Here is a 19,621-nt window from a genome sequence, read left to right on the forward strand (position 1 = left end):
AGGACTTTCTTTAATATTATCTGTCATTGTTTCTGTTTTTTTTTTTGAATTTGGAAAAATCATTACTTGTTACATATTGGTAACTAACTACTCAAAAGTTGCATACTGTGGTACTTTTATTGGTCTGGAAAAAAGTGCTATTGAACATCCATAATACTAATAATAATAATAATAATACTAATAATAATAATATTAAAATCATCATTATCATCAAACTTATCTCATATCAACCGTCAGACGGATAAGACTCAATGTGAATAGAAAACGATATAATAACATTTCTAATGAGATAATGACCTTTTTGTTTTTTTCTTCCAAGATATCATTATCTTCACGACTGTCGGTTGGATCAAACATAAAGCAGGCAACTGGACGGGATTACTCCCATATTGCTTGATTCTCCCTTGTGCTTTAATCCCCTTGCAGGGAATATCCCGCTCGTACGAGTCCCAGCTAACAGATTTATCCAGGATCCAAATCCATGTTGTGACATTGCCTCCCCTCCTGTCACAGACCGATAATCCAGGTCCCATTGTAACAGGATGTTAAACAATACCAGCAGCTGTGCGTGGCAGCCTGTGGAAATGAGGACAGCTTTTTCCTACAGGTAATCTTTACTTGATTTTATTGTTTGAAGTTCTCCTAAAAATGCACACTCGTTCCCTGAGTGCGCAGAATATTAACCTGTGTTGGTTTGCAGCAGTGCTTCCCAAATAGTGCGAAATAGGGCGAGTACCGATAGCAGGTATCGATATCGGGCCAATACCATCTTTTTTTTTCAAGTACTCGAGTACTGGTGACGCAGACGAGTACAAGCGAGCGATGGCAGACGGGGAAGACATTAAGTGAGTCCTCCTTGCCTGTAAGTGGCGCTAGCTTGCTAGCTAGTCTTTCACCAAAACTTCACCGGTTTGGAAATACTTCAAAATTGTCAATCTTAAACTGAATGAGCATTTTTGTGAGCGTTAAGACTATTGAAGAGTGACTTACTGTTTTTTTTTGTGTCAAAATTAAAGGAAATATATTTGTTTAAAAATATCTTTTAGAGATTTTTTATTTATTTGTCAAAATGTACTACTGGTATCGGCAGTTGGTATCGGTATCGGTCTGAAAAAAAAAGTGGTATCGAACATCCCTAGAAATAACACGTGTGTTTGAAAAGTCTCCAAATTCAAATACAAGCTGACCTCAGCAGCCTTTTTTTTTTTTTTTTTTTTTTCATTGAAATTTCTCAGCCAATCAGCAGACCATGACTTGTATTTTTTTTCCGACGACACAATAACCTCACAGCGGCTCTGACAAGACGGGGGTCACAGGGGGGTAGCGGGCTCATTAAAACCAAAACCACCATATATATACACATGAAAAGAAGCGTTCACACAGAGGAATTGGCCCAAACAAATACATGCATACGCACAACGACACCCTCCCCAAAGACGCCTAAGTCGAGCTTATCCCTTCTTGGAGTGCTCTGTTCTGATCTGGCTCCTAACTCTGATCCCTGCTCACCCCCCATCGCCTTGAAGATCAAGTATCGCGATACGGTATCGTATCGTATCGTGAGGTTGGCGGCAATACCCAGCCCGACTTTATATGCCAGCGTAATTATGTTTATCTGTTTCGTTGTCCTTTGTCAGGACAAAACAGAAGGAGATTGGCATAAAGTTTTATGTTAAGTGTAAAAAAAAACAAAAAAAACAAAAAACGAGGACGGGTATTTTTGTAGTCACTGGAGGACGATGCAGTGGTTTTATGGCACGGGTCACATCTGCCATGGGATAATGACAGAGGTAAGCCAAATGGAACATGAAGCACGCGTGTGTGCGTGAATGCGTGTGCGTGCGCGCGTGTGCGTGTGTTATGTGCTCGAGCCGTGTGGGTTGCAAAAGGGGAAATTAACGAGTCTCCTATGAGCTATTATCTGTACCTTAGCACCACTCTGCAATAATACAAGCTGACTGTGAACCCAACATCAACAACAACAACAAAAGCAATCAACGCTACACTTGAGTTATTTTTGGACCAAGGAATTTTGGATCATCATTCAAGTTTGTTCTTCGTCACAAATCTGAAACAGGAATTCCAACACAAACTGTTTGCAAAGCCTGCGAACGGGCCCGATACAGACGATCCCGCCGATCAGGATCAACCGACTGGCAAGCTGTACTAAATTCTGTCTGACCGCTAAGCCAATTAGGTCGTCCATTTTAGAACGCAGGTGCCACTAACATCGATGACCTGCACTTGTTTCCCTGCTTGACCGTGTCTTACAATTAATTCCAAGCGATCTCATTCACGATGACCCATTCGAACATTTTCGAGACACGAGATATAATTAAGGCTTGTGGTAAATTGTCACCAGTCAATTGCAGGGCACATGCTGTTTAGGAATAATATTTACTGTAATGATGATATTTCGAGGTTACTAAGGGCGGTCAAGAAAATGGACGAATCAGTTTCTCATGTATGCCTTGTTACAATCATGTTGCTGAGTAAGTGTACCAATTATTATTTTTTGCACTTTTTTTTTAAACCGATCTACAAAAAAATAACATCAATAAATACAAAATAATAATTAAAAAAAAATCTGTCAGTATAAGAAACTGCTGAGTAAGTGTACCAATTATTATTTTTTGCACTTTTTTTTTAAACCGATCTACAAAAAAATAACATCAATAAATACAAAATAATAATAAAAAAAAAATCTGTCAGTATAAGAAATTCTTACCACTTTCACCCCTGAATATGCCAAAACTCACATCTGGAATTATAATCATACTGAAGACATATAACTATAGCACCCCGCAAGGTACACACCTCAGGCACCTTATTTTTATATGACTTCCTGATCCATCATACAATAATTATGCTTTATAAAAAAAAAAAAAAAAAAAAATACATTCTCTTTTATTATGTTCTTATGCCAAACAATTCATGCAAGTGACTTTTAACCCTGGTGGCAAAAGTGGAAAGTAAAGTTGGACATTTTTCTTTTTTTAATTAAAATGTTTCTAAGCGGTTTTAGGGGGTGATGCAAAATTCAAATACATTTCAATATCTTTATTGACAGACTCAAGTCCATTAAGAACAAACAAATAATACAACAACATACAAAAAACACACTAATATAGGAACACACATGAAAAATAGCCCTTGGTTTAAAAAAAACCTACAGTTCATGTGTCCAGTATTTCCAGAACAATGACGTGTATCTAGAATCCCTTAAAAAAAGGATCATTTATCGATTTTATAATTCCGTTGCCGGATCTATTGATTCGACACATACATTTATATAAAAATTCCTTAACCGTGCACGAAATGTTGGAACATTTGAGGCAACAAAGAAGAAACTTGCACTCTCCCACCTATAGGATATTTGAACAGAATTCTGAAAGCATCATTATATTGGGGATATTCAATCAATAGGGGATAGTGATCAAATAATTGGTTATGCGGAAAAAAATTACCATGGTAGGACTGTGATATTTGTATTTTTTATATTAATGAATATTTTTATTAATATTTATTTATTTATTAATATTTAATTAATATATTCAATCAATAGGGGATATTGATCAAATAATTGAGCTACGAGCTTGGTTATACGGAAAAAAATTACCATGGTAGGACTGTGATATTTAGGGTAGAACTTGAAGGAGAGGGAGAGAGAGAGCGAGAGAGCGAGAGAGAGAGAGAGAGAGAGAGAGCAAGAGAGCGAGAGAGAGAGAGAGCGAGAGAGAGCGAGAGAGAGCAAGAGAGAGAGAGAGAGAGAGCGAGAGAGAGAGCGAGAGAGAGAGAGAGAGAGAGCGAGAGAGAGAGAGAGAGAGAGAGAGAGACGAGAGAGAGCGAGAGAGAGAGAGAGAGAGAGAGCGAGAGCGAGAGAGAGAGAGAGAGATAGCGAGAGAGAGAGAGAGAGAGAGAGAGAGAGAGCAAGAGAGAGAGAGAGAGAGAGAGAGAGAGAGAGAGAGAGAGAGAGAGAGAGAGAGAGAGAGAGAGCGAGAGAGAGAGAGCGAGAGAGCGAGAGAGCGAGAGAGATGAACCATGTGCTGGAGTGTTGCGGAGTAATTCCGTGGAAGGAACAGGACGAGAAACACCCGATTAAAATTTCAGCTGAAAGTTTCCTTGTACCCCACAGTGAGGCCACAGGAAGTAAATCAAGTTTGAGAAAGCGATTGATTTGGCGTGAGCGACCGATTATGGCGCACAAGACGAGACTCCCTGAAAGAGTTTTTTGTTTTTCTCCTTTCAATGAAGGAGCGTGAATATGACGGGATGTGAGCCGGGCGCGAGGTAAGAATGGCCTCTCGTCTCCCATGGATGACTTGAGGGATGGCAGCTTTGTGCACTCATCATCATCATCATCATCATCATCACCCAAACGCCGACCTGCGGAGACTCTTCCACCGGCTGACCATCGCGTCCTCTCTGAGCATCCTCTGCTTCTCGCTGGTCTACCTCGTCGCCGGGTGCTGCCAGTCGGGGCTGGTGGAAAAGTCACCCGACAGCAAGCCAACGTACGAGAGGAACGGCCATCCCGCCGGCGCTTCCGGAGTGGCGTCGGCGGCTCAGGCCGGGCTGGAGGCCAACAGCTCCGGCAAGGAATGGACGGCCACGCGGAGGTTACCGCAAGCTCTGATCATCGGGGTGAAGAAGGGAGGAACGAGAGCCCTGCTGGAGTTTCTGCGGCTCCATCCCGACATCCGAGCTCTTGGGTCCGAGCCGCACTTCTTCGATCGGCACTACGCGCGAGGATTGGACTGGTACAGGTACGAGTCGCTCATCAACAACAACTTTCTTTAGGCAGTTTCAAAGGCGCTGCAGCGGTACCTCCACTTACGGAATTTATTGGTTCCGAAAAAAAATTGTAAGTAGAGACGCATTTTCCATGTAAATGCCCTAATCCGTTCCAAGACTACCAAATGTTTTAGAAAGCATAAAAAGGCATCAAAACATGTAACAAATACATGTTACAATTAGATTATTGCACAATAAATGAGAGTTGTGCGTAATGTCAAAAACAAAGAATAGAGTAAAGAATAAAAATGATGCTCATTTACCTTTTTAACTGCTGTCATCATCGTTTTTTGCCCTCTTTGGTTCATGTTCTCTCTCAGAAGTGTTTTTTTCTGCCTGGTGTTTTGTAAAGAACTGATCCATGGATTTTTTTTTGTTTTTTTTTAAACAATCCTTCGTAAATGTCCAATGCAAACATCATCTTAGGGAGCAAACGCCCGACTGGTGAACACTTTTTCTGGCCGATTCTTTTAAACAAATTCTGAAACGTCATGGAAACTTCCGGTATGGCGAAGCATCTTCCCCCCCCCCAAAAAAGGCCCGTCTCGTTGTAATTAAAAACTTACCGTGCCTTCATCAATCACCAATTGTTTGAATTTTTGCACAAATTCGTTAGTTCATACATTTATGAAAAAGTTGTTACATGCTGTTCTAGCAAGTGCACACAAAATAAAAGAATAAAAGTAGTGCATCCCTTTTACTCTATAACAGCGGTGTCCAAACTATGGCCCGGGGGCCTTTTGCGGCCCGCCGTCCATTTTTCAGTGGCCCGCGACATATGCTAAAAAATTGCATCTGACTCAGTTCAAATCAATTAACAAAAACAAAAATGTTTGCAGATGGTCAAAGTAAGAAAAACACAGGTGCCATTCAACGAAAACTAATGAAAAAAACTAAAACTAAAATAAAAAAAATAAAAAATTTTGTTAACGAAATCAAATAAAAACAAATGCTTTGTAAAAAACTAACGACATTTGATGTTTACAAAACGATAGGGGACTGGTTCGAATGTGTGCCTCCCAATGCTGAGGACGCAAATCCTGGGTGGAGTTTGCATGTTCTCCCAGTGCTTGTGTGTGGGTCTTCTCCGGGTACTCCGGTCTCCTCCCACGTTCCAAATTAACATGCATGGCAGGTTAATTGAGCACTCTGAATTGTCCTCTGTGTGCCCTGCGATTGGCTGGCAGCCAGTTCAGGGCGTGCCCCGCCTTACTGCCCGAAAGCCAGCTGGGATAGGCTCCAGCATCCCCCGCGACCCATGTGAGGAGCAAGCGGTTAAGAAAATGGTTGGATGGATGGTAAAAGAGATTGTAACATTGGGTGATGGTGGCTCCACCCCCTGACCACCATTTAACTCCTCCCCTCACCATTTGTATGCTCATGTGCCTGTATGGTTGTAAACCAAAATGTACTGTACATGAAACTGGTGGATCACAAAAGTCAAAGCAAGGCAGTTTTGTCTTTGCATGATGCATCCATCCATTTGGATGGACAAAACTGAGCTCATATATTTCTGCGACATCAAGTATGATAAGGGAAGCCTCACAGTGTTAAATGCTGAACTCACCAGCAGCAGCTGAAAGTTGAGGCACCAATTAGCAGCCTTCAGCTTTCTCATCTTTGTGTTTGCATAGCAAAACAAAACATACCTCTAAAACTATTCTGCTGAGGTTTACGTGCCATCTGGCGACACCAATCTGTGCGTGTTTGTGTAAAGCAGCGAGTCCTCGCCGAGCTGCAGCGTAATCATCTCTGGAGCCCGACCCAGATGTTACTGTCGTCATGTGGCTCCGTTCTCGGCCGGTTCCGTCAAAACTTCCGATAAACACACAAACTGAGAAGGTCGAATCTGTCACTTGAGTGAACAAATGATCGCTTCTACACACAACTATAAAGCAGCATCTCATTCCGCCTGTTTCATATTGTGCATATTGCGCAATGAGTAAGCCCCCTAAAATATGATCCCAATATGGCAGATTAAAACTGTACCCAAATCTGGACTGTGTCATGAAACGCTAACCAGCTTACTGTATATTGCTGAGGCTCAATATTGGCATTGGCTCAATGATGTCAGCGGCAGCCCAACCAGAATTTCGACTTCGGCTGGTAGATAGAAGCAGCAGTTGTATAAATATTATTTTGTGAGCTTCCAATTTTTAAAAAACATGTTTGTCAGAAAGTCAGTTGGAATTTTGCTGCTTTGTGTTGCAACAGTGGGGATCATTTCCACAATAACTTCTCCCACAACTTCTCGTTCTGTCCGTGATTTGGCAGCTAGGCAAAGATCAGACCCAAACATAACCCTCGCATGGCCCAAGCATGACCCTTGAATGACGCTAGTCATGACAGTAAACATAACCCTTGCATGACCCTAGTCATAACCCTTGCATGGCCCTAGTCATGACAGTAAACATAACCCTTGCATGGCCCAAGCGTGACCCTTGAACGACACTAGTCATGACAGTAAACATAACCCTTGCATGGCCCAAGCGTGACCCTTGAACGACACTAGTCATGACAGTAAACATAACCCTTGCATGGCCCAAGCATGACCCTTGAACGACACTAGTCATGACAGTAAACATAACCCTTGCATGGCCCAAGCATGACCCTTGAACGAAACTAGTCATGACAGTTAACATAACCCTTGCATGGCCCAAGCATGACCCTTGAACGAAACTAGTCATGACAGTAAACATAACCCTTGCATGGCCCAAGCATGACCCTTGAATGACACTAACCTGACCGTAAACATAACCCTTGCATGGCCCAAGCATGACCCTTGCATGACACTAGTCATGACAGTAAACATAACCCTTGCATGGCCCAAGCATGACCCTTGAACAACACTAGTCATGACAGTAAACATAACCCTTGCATGGCCCAAGCGTGCCCCTTGAATGACACTAGACATGACAGTAAACATAACCCTTGCATGGCCCAAGCATGACCCTTGAACGAAACTAGTCATGACAGTAAACATAACCCTTGCATGGCCCAAGTCATGAGAGTGACTTTGCCAAGATGCTTTGAGCCACAAAATTCTCTTTAAAACTTAGTTCTTAAAATTGTATAGGAGAGTGCTCATGCAGAACGTTGCAGCTCAGAACAAAGTGATCAGAACATATTATTCCGGCCCTAAATGATTTACACTGGTTTCTAGTCATCTATAGATTAGATTTTTAAAATTCTGCTCCTGGTCTATAAATCACTGAACGATTTGGGTCATGAATGCATTAAGGAAATGTAAAGCGAATATAAACCTAGTCAGCAAATTTGGGTCAATTAGTGGAGGTCCGGGTTTCAAAGCAAACATGGTGACGTGGCATTTAGCTGTTATGCTGCACCAAATGGAATAAGTTGACAATCAAAAATTTTTTTTTTTTCTGTTGATGTACTTTCTTTTCGTCATTTTAATAAGCTATTTATGTTCTCTTACCGTTTCTGATTTCGACGAGAACGTCACACCAGGTGACGCGACTGTCACCTCTCCCTGCGGGCCAGATGGGGCTCGCGGCATGTCGAGCCGCTTTGACGTCGCTGTCAGCTCTCTCAATTGACCTCCGACCTCAGGTCATGATACGACGGGAGTTCATGATGCGCACGCGTCACTTCATTAACAAATACTACACACGGAGAGTACACACTTGAACAAGGGCGGGGAATATTATTTACGTTTTTTGGGGGGCGGAGCCAGTATGAGTGACTGCACGAGTTGATTGATTGAATTAAAAGCTCAGATGGACTGACTGACGACAGTTTTGCTGGTTAAATCTTCTTGCTGTTGGCTGGTGACCAGGATGTAACCCGCCTCTGGCGTAAAGTCAGTTTGGATAAGCTCGAGCTTCCACACGACACTTTTGAGGATGAGTTAAGTGGATGTTTTGGAATAAAAAAACATACATTAAAATAGACAATAACGGTTTCCTCGTGCATCTTGTAGTTGTAGAAAACATTTTCATGCCCAGTGCAAAAAATGTGCGGTTTTGGGCTCAGCTAGAAAAGTGTGATTGTTGCGCAACTTTTATGAGATGGAACGTAGCGGCTAATCGTAGCAGCGTCCCTCATTTGCATTCAAATCAAGGCGGTCCGGAACGGACGCCATGCTTGATGTTGAGGAAGCAAATTGACTCGCTGGGCTCCGAGAAATCAAAACAATGTTGTTTTGTGGCTTATTCCGGCGATCAAACATTTTGGGTGAAGTTCAGAAAGTTGGGTCAGTCCCTTTTTGACCCAAATTTAATGTTCTTTTTTTTTTTACCCAATTGTTTTTAAAGTGTTCCATCTAAAATAACAAAAATCAGGTGCATTTTGGTGGTTGTTTTGCGGATAATTCACTTTTTTCCCCCACGGAAAACAGGTGACTAAATAAACACACTAATTGGCAGTGACTAGACACAGCTGGGCAAGACACAAGTGGCAGGGGAAGCTGATTGGTCGATACACTGGGAAGGGAAGACACACGCAGGTGGACGAGGTTAGCGAGAACCAGACCAGGTGAGACCAACCAGAAAGCACAAACAGAAACATGACAAACTCAAAACGCCAATAAAAGCAACAAAAACCCAAACCATAACACATTTTTCAACTTTTTTTGGGGGGGTTAAATAAATAACCCAGAAAGTTGGGAAAATAAAATGGGAAAAAAATGACCTAGGGCATATGCAAACATATATGAAATGCTTTACTTTAATGCATGAAGTTCTGTTTATTGCTAAAACTCGAACGGCTTCCTTTAACGTAACCATCCGCTGTCGGCTAAAAAGGATCATCTGCGGTCAAAATGAATAGTGTGATTAATCTGGGGTAATAAAATGATTAATGCTATAATTTTTTTGTGATTAATTAATTAGTTAACACTTAAACTTTGACACCACTAGTTATTTTTGACCAAACTGTTTTTAGAGCGTACTGAAATACATTTCAGGTTTTTCATGATATTCAAATTTATTGGGAAACATGTCATGTACTTTTTTTTAACTTCAGACTCTGATCATCATGACACAAATAGGCGACGATGAGCCCCGAACAAAAGACGCCTTCCTGACGTTTGAAGCGAGATGAGATCAGAGAACGCAAACGCGATCGAGCCTGATTTTGTCCTGGACGCTTCCGGGATCGATACCCTCCATCTCCTCTCTCTGACCTTGGCTCGACTCCAGCGTGAGAGCGCTTGACGTCGGTCAGCTCAGCTTCTCTTACAATTAGCAAGGAAGCTTCATCCTGCAAGCGGGATTATCTCCAACGCGAGGGGTCACGTTACACCGCAGCGCTTCCAAGGCCTCCATTAAAATCGCTCCCATGAAAAAAATTCACATTTGACTGGTGATGTTTTGTCGCCAACGGATTCGGGGCAGAAAGTGAATCGAAGAAGAGGAAGAGGAAACATAAAGCTATGCTGGACTTGAGGTTGAAAGGGCGACGACTGTTACGGCGACTTTGCACATCCGGGCCGACCTCTGCCTCGACCCCGGAGAACGTGATAAGAGCGAGGATCACGTGTGTGCGCGTGCGCGTTTGTGTGTAAAAGGCCGACTTCTTTCACATCCCGTCGCAGACTGGAAGACGGTTCTGCCCTCCTGCTTGTGTTTTGTTCTTGAGGTCCGCTCACGTTTAGCAATGTTATTGACCGTGGCTGACTGGCAAAGAGCTTGGTCGCTTGTTTCCATGCAAGTCTCAATGGCAACAAAAGACAAACCGAAAGGAGCAGAGAACCACCACAAGCTTTATTGTTTTAATGCAGTGCTTCTACAATTATATAAGTAAGAAGAACGCGACTATAAATAGTATCATTTGTCCATATAATTGTTCTAAGCACACCTCTGCATAACACTGTATCCGTATTAACGTATAAGAGAATTAAAAAAAAAAGAAAGAAATATGGAATATCTTTATTAATTGTAACAGAAAAGATTTAAAGTGCATCTGAAATTCAAAAATAAAAATTAAATCCTTAATTAAACTATAAACATTTTTTTGGCTGACCATGTCAAACTACATGATACGGAAAAATAAAATGACATAAAATCAATAAATAATTATGCATTCAAACTGATCGCCAACATTAAATTAGGAGCACAATATTTAAAAAAAAAAACATAAAAAAAACGTGAACCTGCAAAACAAAAATATAAAATCATTTGTGCTGATTTATTTATTTATTTTTTTTGCACGCATGCTCAGTGCAAACAAAACCGCTACACCCCCGAGCGAATGCTCCCTGCGCACACTCTGCCAATAATGAGAGCGCCACTGCCCCCTATTGTAGTGGAGGTGCAATTGCACTTTATTCTAGGGCAGTAAAAAAAATAATAAAAAAATAAAAATAAAAAAACAATTCTGATTACATTTTCAATTCTGCTTAAAGGGATACTTGACTCATTGAGCCATTTTCAGCAATAAAAAAAAGTTTGTGTATTTTGTCCAGAATTAAATTTGATATAAAATCGATTTCATTATTTTTCTTGTATAATGAACAACTTTAAAAAATATTTTTTTTCTACTTGCTGTCGACTGAAGCAGATATCACCTGTGCTGATTAAGGAAGTAGGTTATGACCAATCATGGCTCACCTGTTTTCTGGGTTCGCTCAATAAAGTGAGACGACGTCGTCAAGGTCATCCAATAACACGAACAAAAAGGAACATGAAAAATGGGTCATTCTTTTGCGAATCATCCGCTCCGATGACTCTGATCCATCTGCAATTCATTTTGCGCTCATTACGGGAGGCCGTCGGTGGCTTTGTGCCACGATGACACAGCGCATGGTGCAACTTATGTTTTGGTGCTTTCCACAATGGCTTGTAATTGGCACGCAAATCAAAGAAGAACGACAACAACACTGTGGACGGCGATTCAATGGCCGCTTATAAAACACAATGTCGGAAATGAATGCTCGTGTTTTCTCATATGAAATCGTACGTGACCAATAACTTCAGCATGCTTGTTTTTGTTTGAACTAATTGGGAAGAAATCCAAATCCAAACAGACCCGATTTGGCTTCGCTTCTGTTTATTGTGTAAATTAACTGTGGTTCAGGTGGGGTTGGTCCGGGATCTGTTTTTTGGAGGCCCAGACGGGCGGGGGCGGCTCGCCTCTCATTAAGACCCTCCCCGGAGACCCTGTTCCACCCCTGTGATGGATGTCTCTTGGAAGTGGCCGGGGCACAGCCACAATGGAGCGAGCCCTTCATGGTCCCCCATGCTAATAACAACACACTCGTATTCATGCGCTCGAACGTGGACGTGCCTCGTGAATAACGCAGTCGGCGCTCTTTTTTTTTTTGCTCTCCTTGGGTCACAAATTTAACAGAGTACATATTTGATTCATCGCTGCATCTGATTTCACATTTTGCAGCAATGTCGCTGATGGGGCTCGAGTGGGTCCCCGTTTTCCACCTGCCGCTCTTGTTTCCAGCTGAGGCCCACGGCTGCATGTTTAGCCTCACGCTAATTCGCCGTCCTCTTGTGTTCGCGCCTCCTTGTTGTCAATCCCGCCGCCATCCTAACGGACGCTGTTCCCGGGTGCGGAGAGTTGCCATAAACCCCCCGTGAAGATCGATAGCCAGTCTGGTTGTAGAAACCCACCAAGGGGGAGTGTGGATGAAATATTGAGAAATTGCTAACTAAAGAGAGCTTATGATAAAGTGCCGGCTAATCCTCGTCGTTCATCATATTGGATGTTTGATCTTTTACTCAAAAGCGCCAATTAATTCCGTTTAAAAGTCAGATTGCTTCGGTCGGGGGATTTCTCTGTCACGTTACCAGCTGCTTCCTTCAAATGAGAAAAAAAAGATAAAGTTACAAAAATAGGAGGGGGGAGATCTCAACCATATGCTCTTTTCTATCTTTTTTTTGTTTTTTTTTTAGAATACTACAACATCAGTGGCTCCTTTAAGTTCGAACTCTTCTTATAGAAAATTTACCTTCCACACTACAGCAAAAAGTACTGCTAGCTTTTGCAAAAAAAAATGATCGATCGTATTTTCCGCACTATAAGTCGCACCTAAAAAGCCTTCAATTTTTTTCAAAAGCTGACCATGCGCCGTATAATCCAGTGCGCCTTACATACGATTCAATATTGAGCCGCAACAGGTCTCCTGCACGATCGTTGACTCGCATGCGCAGAAGATCCCGCCATCTTGGATCGCTAGCTAATACTAATACTTCAGAGAAAATAATAAAACAGCTGTTTTTTATTCATTTTTGGGAGTGAATGGAGTTGTCAGAAAGCTGCTTTGTAATCTATTCATAATGTTTGACTGACCTATCCGACTGTTTTGTTGACATTCCCTTTAGCGCAGCGCCATCTAATGGATGCATAACGTAACCCCGCCTCTACCTATAATGCTGTCACGAAATGCAGGGGGCAACAAAAACAGGGCAAGGCAGGGATGCAAGTAAAAAAAGGGGTTTAACAAACAAAAAGGCAAATGAGGTACTCTGTGAAAATAACAAAATTAACAAGAGCCAAAAAATAGACTAAAGCAACATAAACACGAGGGCAACAAGACATGGCATGGAAGGCAACATGGCAACTAGACAGCAACAGCAACAATGACTCAACCAGAAGTGAAAGAAAGCAGGCTAACTAAATACACACGGTAACGAGAAAACAACAGACACCTGGGCCAGATACAAGAAGCTGATTGGTCAACACGCTGGGAAGGGAAGACGCACTCAGGTGGACGTGATTACACATAACGAGACAAGGGAAGAGACAAGGAATAAATAAGCAAAAGAAAAGAAAATCCCACCCCCACACAACCAAAACATGACAAATGCGCTGCGCCTTATAGTGCGGAAAATACGGTAATAAAATGCTGTTCAAATGGCTTGTTTGTACGACGGCGTATTAGTGTCATGTAGAAATATATATATATATATATTTTTTTTTTTTTAGAGGGCGGGGTCAATATGACGAGACAAAAAAAGTGGCAAATTTGCCACTTTTTTTTTTTTGCCACAAGTCTAAGTTAAACATATTCACAAATAACGTAGAGCCTATTTGCCACTTAACTCATTCACTCGCCGCCATTTTCACATTTCACAATCCTGTTCGCTCACGGCTGTTTTTCTGGAATTTGACTGATTTTGCAAGGCCCACAGAATATTGTGTTCAATTGCTATAAAATCATGAAACCTACCAAAAGAAAGATTAAAGTCTCTTCTTTCATCAGGAAGAAAAAAAGTATGTTTCTGTTTCCGTTTTACAGCAATTAGCATTAGAAGAGAGCTAAGTTTCATCAGTTTTCACAAATCTATTCAAAATTGTAAGTAATTGAGCTTTTTTTCTACATGGCCCTGGTTGATCTCTTTTGCTCTGCTGCCACCTGCTGGCCGTTTGCGTAATAACTACCATTTCTGCAACCGTTCTTTGCAGTTGAGAGGCTGCATCAAAGCCTTCTGTATGCTTGAGCATTAAAAAAAAACAAAAAACGTATAAATACGTCTTTGGGACACTTAGAACATTAAAAAAACGTATTTATACGTTATTGGGAGCAAATGAGTTAAAAATGTTTACTCCGCATTCGCAGACAATTTGTGCGAGAATCAACCTGGAGAAAATCCAAGCGAAGAGTGTTGGAACCCTGAAGCTCAAAATTGCGAGGCAGACGCACTCGCACTTTGCCGCCATTGCGAGAAATGAAACTCGAGGAGCTCTCAAATGGACATCAATTATTAATACTGTGAAATCTGGAGTTGAGCGTCTGGACCGCTTACGCATGAAAGGAAATGAGAAGGTTTGAAAACGAAGCCGGAGATGTGATTTCGATGAACCAGATTCAAACATGGATGGCAAAAAGTTTTAGAAGCAGAAAAAAAAAAGAATTCAAGATGTTGCTGAAAAACTTTCTCATGAATTGCAAAATAAATCCTCGGAGTCGTTGCCGTCTTCCAGGAAGTTCTCCCCTTTTCCCTTCCACATAATGAGGGGTGATGCCCCCCCCCCACGCCAAATAGATGCAAATCCAGTCAAAGTGAACTCTCAGAATGGCTGCCATCACTTTGCGTTTCATCACGACAATCGATAATTAAAGTTCACAATCATGGCTTGCATTCATTCATTCATTCATTCATTCAATCACACGATTGGAAGGTTTCGCCGCATCGTGTCTCGCTGAGCATCACAACGCCACACTGGCCCCATTGAAAGAAAATGAGAGGGGCAAGAGTTCAGTCCTCCATCTCAGGCAAGCCAAAAGCGTGAATGGAAACGTTCCCATTTCCCATTTTGAGACAAGCACTCACCCCTTTTCTTTTCTTTTCTTTCTTTTTTTTTTTTTTTTCCCCGACAGTGGAATATTTAAAGCACAAGCCGATGTTGAGATTCCAACGCTGAACCTCAGAACTTTATTCTGAACATAGATTTTTTTTCCCTTCATTATTTTTTTCTGTGTATAATATATGATTTTAGTGTACTGAACATGTTACTGTTATTTCACAGATCTTACTTCACAAATATGGCACTTTACTGTACTTTCATTTATTTAATTCAATCTCCGGTGTAATAACCTTATTTATTGATTGATTGAATTTTTATTTTTTATTTTATTATTATTGTTATTAATTTTATCTCTGGTGCAATAATCTTATTTATTGATTGATTACATTTTTTATTATCATTATTATTATTATTATTATTATTATTATGATTATTATTACTAGTTCAATCTCTGGTGTAATAACCTTATTTATTGATTGATTGAATTTTTATTTTTTATTTTATTATTATTATTATTAATTTTATCTCTGGTGTAATAATCTTATTTATTGATTGATTACATTTTTTATTATCATTATTATTATTATTATTATTATTATTATTATTATTACTAGTTCAATCTCTGGTGTAATAACCTTATTTATTGATTGATTGAATTTGTATTTAATTTAATTAATTTTTTTATTGGTATTATTATCATTATTAATTCAATCTTTGGTGTAATAACCTTATTGATTGATTGATTGAATTATTATTTTTTATTTTATTATCTGTTCTCATTGCTGCTGGACATGTAAAATTTCCCCGAGGCCATCCCAAAGGAATCAATAAAGTCTATTGGTTGTAGTTGGAACTTTCAAGTCATCACAACATTCAAAATATGAGTGAACATTTCATAAATCAAAGTATTGAAACATGTTGAAATAATGCAGAAATTAATAGTTTTTTTTTGTTTTGTTTTTTTGTCAGTCGATCAGTTGTTTTCGCAAACCACATGAAAATGACACATCATCTTTTTATGTTGTTCTTGAGGGCACTAATTAGTTCTTTGTGTTAAGGTAATGACGGTGCATCCACATCTTCCTCACGTGTCCCCGACGTGCTCGGCTTCTACTTTCGGGATGCATAAACGTCGACTGACCGGCACTAGCAGCGGATTGTGTAAAAATACCAACGGAAATGCTCCCTTCATGAAGCCTTTAACATCTGCAGCATGTTTCTATTGTTTATTATCGTATGGCAGGAGATGGCAATAAAGTGTAAGATGCTGCTTGGTCAGTCGGTCAGGTGTGCGGCAGGTGTGCCAGCAGATGTCTCCGTCTTTCGAGTCTTTTCTTCTCGAAACGAGCGTCTCGCCGGAGGCCAAACAAGCGCCGAGTTTGACATGCAGTCAAATCTGCCAGCCGCATTTATGTGGTTTTTCTTCTGCATGTTAGCTAAATCGCATTGTCAATGAACACTTTGAGTGAGATGCTCATTTGTGCTGTCAGAGCCAAGTTAAGAATGCCGAATGGTTCAGGGGAAAAAAGCTCGTTTGGCTTCGTCTTAAATAGTGCAACAAGAAGTGTCAAGACAAACGTTTGTGGTTTTAGCAAACCCTTGAGACAAGAACGAGTTATAATATGACTTATGCGGGCAGTACTTGAATAGTCTTGACGAGGGGTGTTAAAAAAAATCGATTCGGCAATATATCGCGATACGACATTCTCGAATCCATTCAATAGGCGGCTGAATCGATTTTTAAACTTCCATTTTTAATGGAAAAATTGTCAACAAAAGGTCTTACTTTGGGTTCGGGTTCACACCATAGAAGACGGAACATTAAGCCTTAATATTTGATTTTAATGCTGTTCAATAGGGGTGTTAAAAAAAATCGATTCGGCAATATATCGCGATACGACATTGCGCAATTCTCGAATTGATTCAACAGGCGGCTGAATCGATTTTTAAACTTCCATTTTTAATGGAAAAATAGTCAAAAAAACAACCCCAAAACGTCTTACTTTGGATTATGGTTCACACCATAGAAGACGGAACTTTAAGCCTTAATATTTGATTTGAATGCTGTTCAAGCATGAAGCGGATTACAAACTGTATAAAATTGAAGTTTCAGATAAATAAATAATACATTTTCAAACAAATCTGACACTTCGACAAGTTTACTGATTAGCATTTTCTAAATTTGAATGAAAACAATCGACTTGGGGATTAATCGGCATCGAATCGAACCGTGACCTGTGAATCGTGACACGAATCGAATCGTCAGGTGCAATTCACAGCCGTCGTCTCGACTTTTGCAGGAGCATGATGCCGAAAGCACTGGACGGCCAGATCGTCATGGAGAAGACGCCGCGCTACTTTGTTACCGCGGAAACGCCGGCCAGAGTCCGCGCAATGTCCCAAGAGGTGAAACTGATCGTAGTCGTGCGGGACCCGGTGACCAGAGCGATATCCGACTACACGCAGATCATCTCCAAGACGCCCGACATCGCTTCTTTCGAGAGCCTCGCGTTCAAGAACCGGACGGCAGGTGAGGCGACCGCAGTCATGGCTCAGCTTTCGACCAATTTCAAGTTTTATGAACGATCAATGAGCAGAATCAGAATCACAACGGCCTGCAGAGGAAGAAAAACGGGTCGGCAGGTGGGTCGTTATCAGCGCCCGAGTTTGTTTGATGGGAAAAGATAACATGCTCATCATGTGACATGGAAATAACCTGTTGTTTTACAATCATAACAATGGAAATCACAAATGACATTAATTATCATCTGACCCTAATGATGACAAGCGCTGTCAAAAAATGGATGAATGGAAGATTTTTGAACAATTTTTCATGCAAATATTGTTTTGGTGCTCAGATGATGCATAAAGTGCACAAAGTATTTCATTAGAGTGAGAAAAATATCGCACAAGTGATTCATTAATAATTCACTAATAATTGCACACCATAGAGGGCATCAAAAATACAAAAATACGTAAATAAATGAATATTGAATATTTTTTTTAAATGACATGATATCACACTAAAAAAAGTGTGTCCAAATTCTGGACAACATACCACTTATGGGCTAAAAGTGTTTTTCATGCCCCAATTAGAACGAGAAATACCACAAATGGGATTAAATAGTTGATTCTTTAACGTGCCTAATTATCCATTTTTCATTGCCGTTCGAGAGCAATTCTGCTGCTGTGCTGTGAATAGTTTGACTGAATGCGGACAAAAGCAAACCGAGCGACGACGACTGATTGACATTCAGCAATGCGACTTGACCTGTTTCAGGTCAGATTGATGCTCAGTGGAGCCCCCTCTGGATCGGCCTGTACGCGCAGCACCTGGAGCGATGGCTGGCCTGGTTCCCCCGGTGCCAGGTCCACCTGGTCAGCGGCGAAAGGCTGATCTCCGACCCGGCTGGCGAGGTGGGCAAAGTGCAGGACTTTCTGGGACTCCAGAGAATCGTCAGCGACAAACACTTTTACTTCAACAAAACCAAAGGCTTCCCGTGCCTGAAGAAACCCGAGGGGAGCAGCAAACCTCACTGCCTGGGGAAGACCAAAGGCAGGACGCACGCTCCAATCCACGCCGACGTGCTGCAGAAACTGAGGGATTTTTACAGGCCCCACAACCGCCGTTTTTATCAGATGGCGGCTCAGGACTTCGGCTGGCAGTGACCATGTCAAATCCTATTTTGTTAGGATGGAATTCATTCAAATACACACTTACCTTATTTTGTGGAGCACAGTTTGTCTCACATGTCAAAAAGTAGCAGATCCTTCATGTCCGTCATTGTCGGATCGAGTGCTACTGTTTTGTGGTACCATTTTTTTTAGTGCAAAACATTAAAGTCCCAAAATTAGGAACAAGTGGAAAAGTGGCAGTTTGGTAGAACTGTTGGAAGACTTCACAGTAAGTGAAAAGGTTCTTCCACGTAGGCCTTTAGACAGTTTTTGCTCCACCAGGTTCCAACACAACCGTCCAAAATATCGCAAGCGGCGTCCACACATGTCGATAATCAACAGGGGAAAAAAGAAAACAAAACACCCATGTGGCTACATTAAGCATCCAAGTGAAGTGGAAATAATGCTAAAATACATAAGCAGCTAGTTGCTATAGGATGTAGCGCTACCCAATATCCATAATAAAACACATGCTCGTTATGAATCCTCCCCAACCGAGTGACGTCATCCATGCATTGTTCCCGCAAACATTTTTTTATGTGGGAGAAGCTTGAAATGAGCTCACGTTTCGACTGAGTGCTCTTGCAATTCTTGAATAATGAATGTGGCGAAATGGATGGAGGTGGCGGAAGCGGATGTGCATCACTTGGCCGTGGCTCGGGTCAACAAGTTCGGGCGAGCGTGAAGGCCAACGTGGCTCTTAAATGATGTTTAAGCCCACACGAGACAAGTTCAGAACAAGTGACGTCATTGTTCTTTGGCTGTTTGAAGATTTCATGCCTACTTAACAGGGTTTTAGTTTTTTTTTGCATGTATTTGCACTAGTTTGAAAACAAAAATAAAACTATTTTTAAGCAAAATAAATAAAAAATGTTGTCGTGTGTCTATCTGAGATTCCTTTGCAATTTCATATCAAGTTGTTTTTAAA

The 19,621-nt window shown here is 41.1% G+C and overlaps 1 protein-coding gene across 1 annotated transcript; it reads left to right on the plus strand.

Annotated features, from left to right (window-relative positions):
- Positions 1 to 480: 480 nt before the first annotated feature.
- hs3st3l (heparan sulfate (glucosamine) 3-O-sulfotransferase 3-like) lies at positions 481 to 19,223 on the plus strand. The gene is made up of 4 exons (XM_077503088.1): positions 481 to 607; positions 4,255 to 4,766; positions 17,319 to 17,548; positions 18,299 to 19,223. Exons 2-4 carry the CDS (start codon positions 4,330 to 4,332, stop codon positions 18,685 to 18,687), a joined length of 1,056 nt encoding a protein of 351 aa, XP_077359214.1. The 5' UTR covers positions 481 to 607; positions 4,255 to 4,329; the 3' UTR covers positions 18,688 to 19,223.
- The last annotated feature ends 398 nt before the right edge of the window (positions 19,224 to 19,621 follow it).

The sequence above is a fragment of the Festucalex cinctus genome, chromosome 17 (assembly GCF_051991245.1).
Source record: "Festucalex cinctus isolate MCC-2025b chromosome 17, RoL_Fcin_1.0, whole genome shotgun sequence".
Classification (NCBI taxonomy): Eukaryota; Metazoa; Chordata; class Actinopteri; order Syngnathiformes; family Syngnathidae; genus Festucalex; species Festucalex cinctus.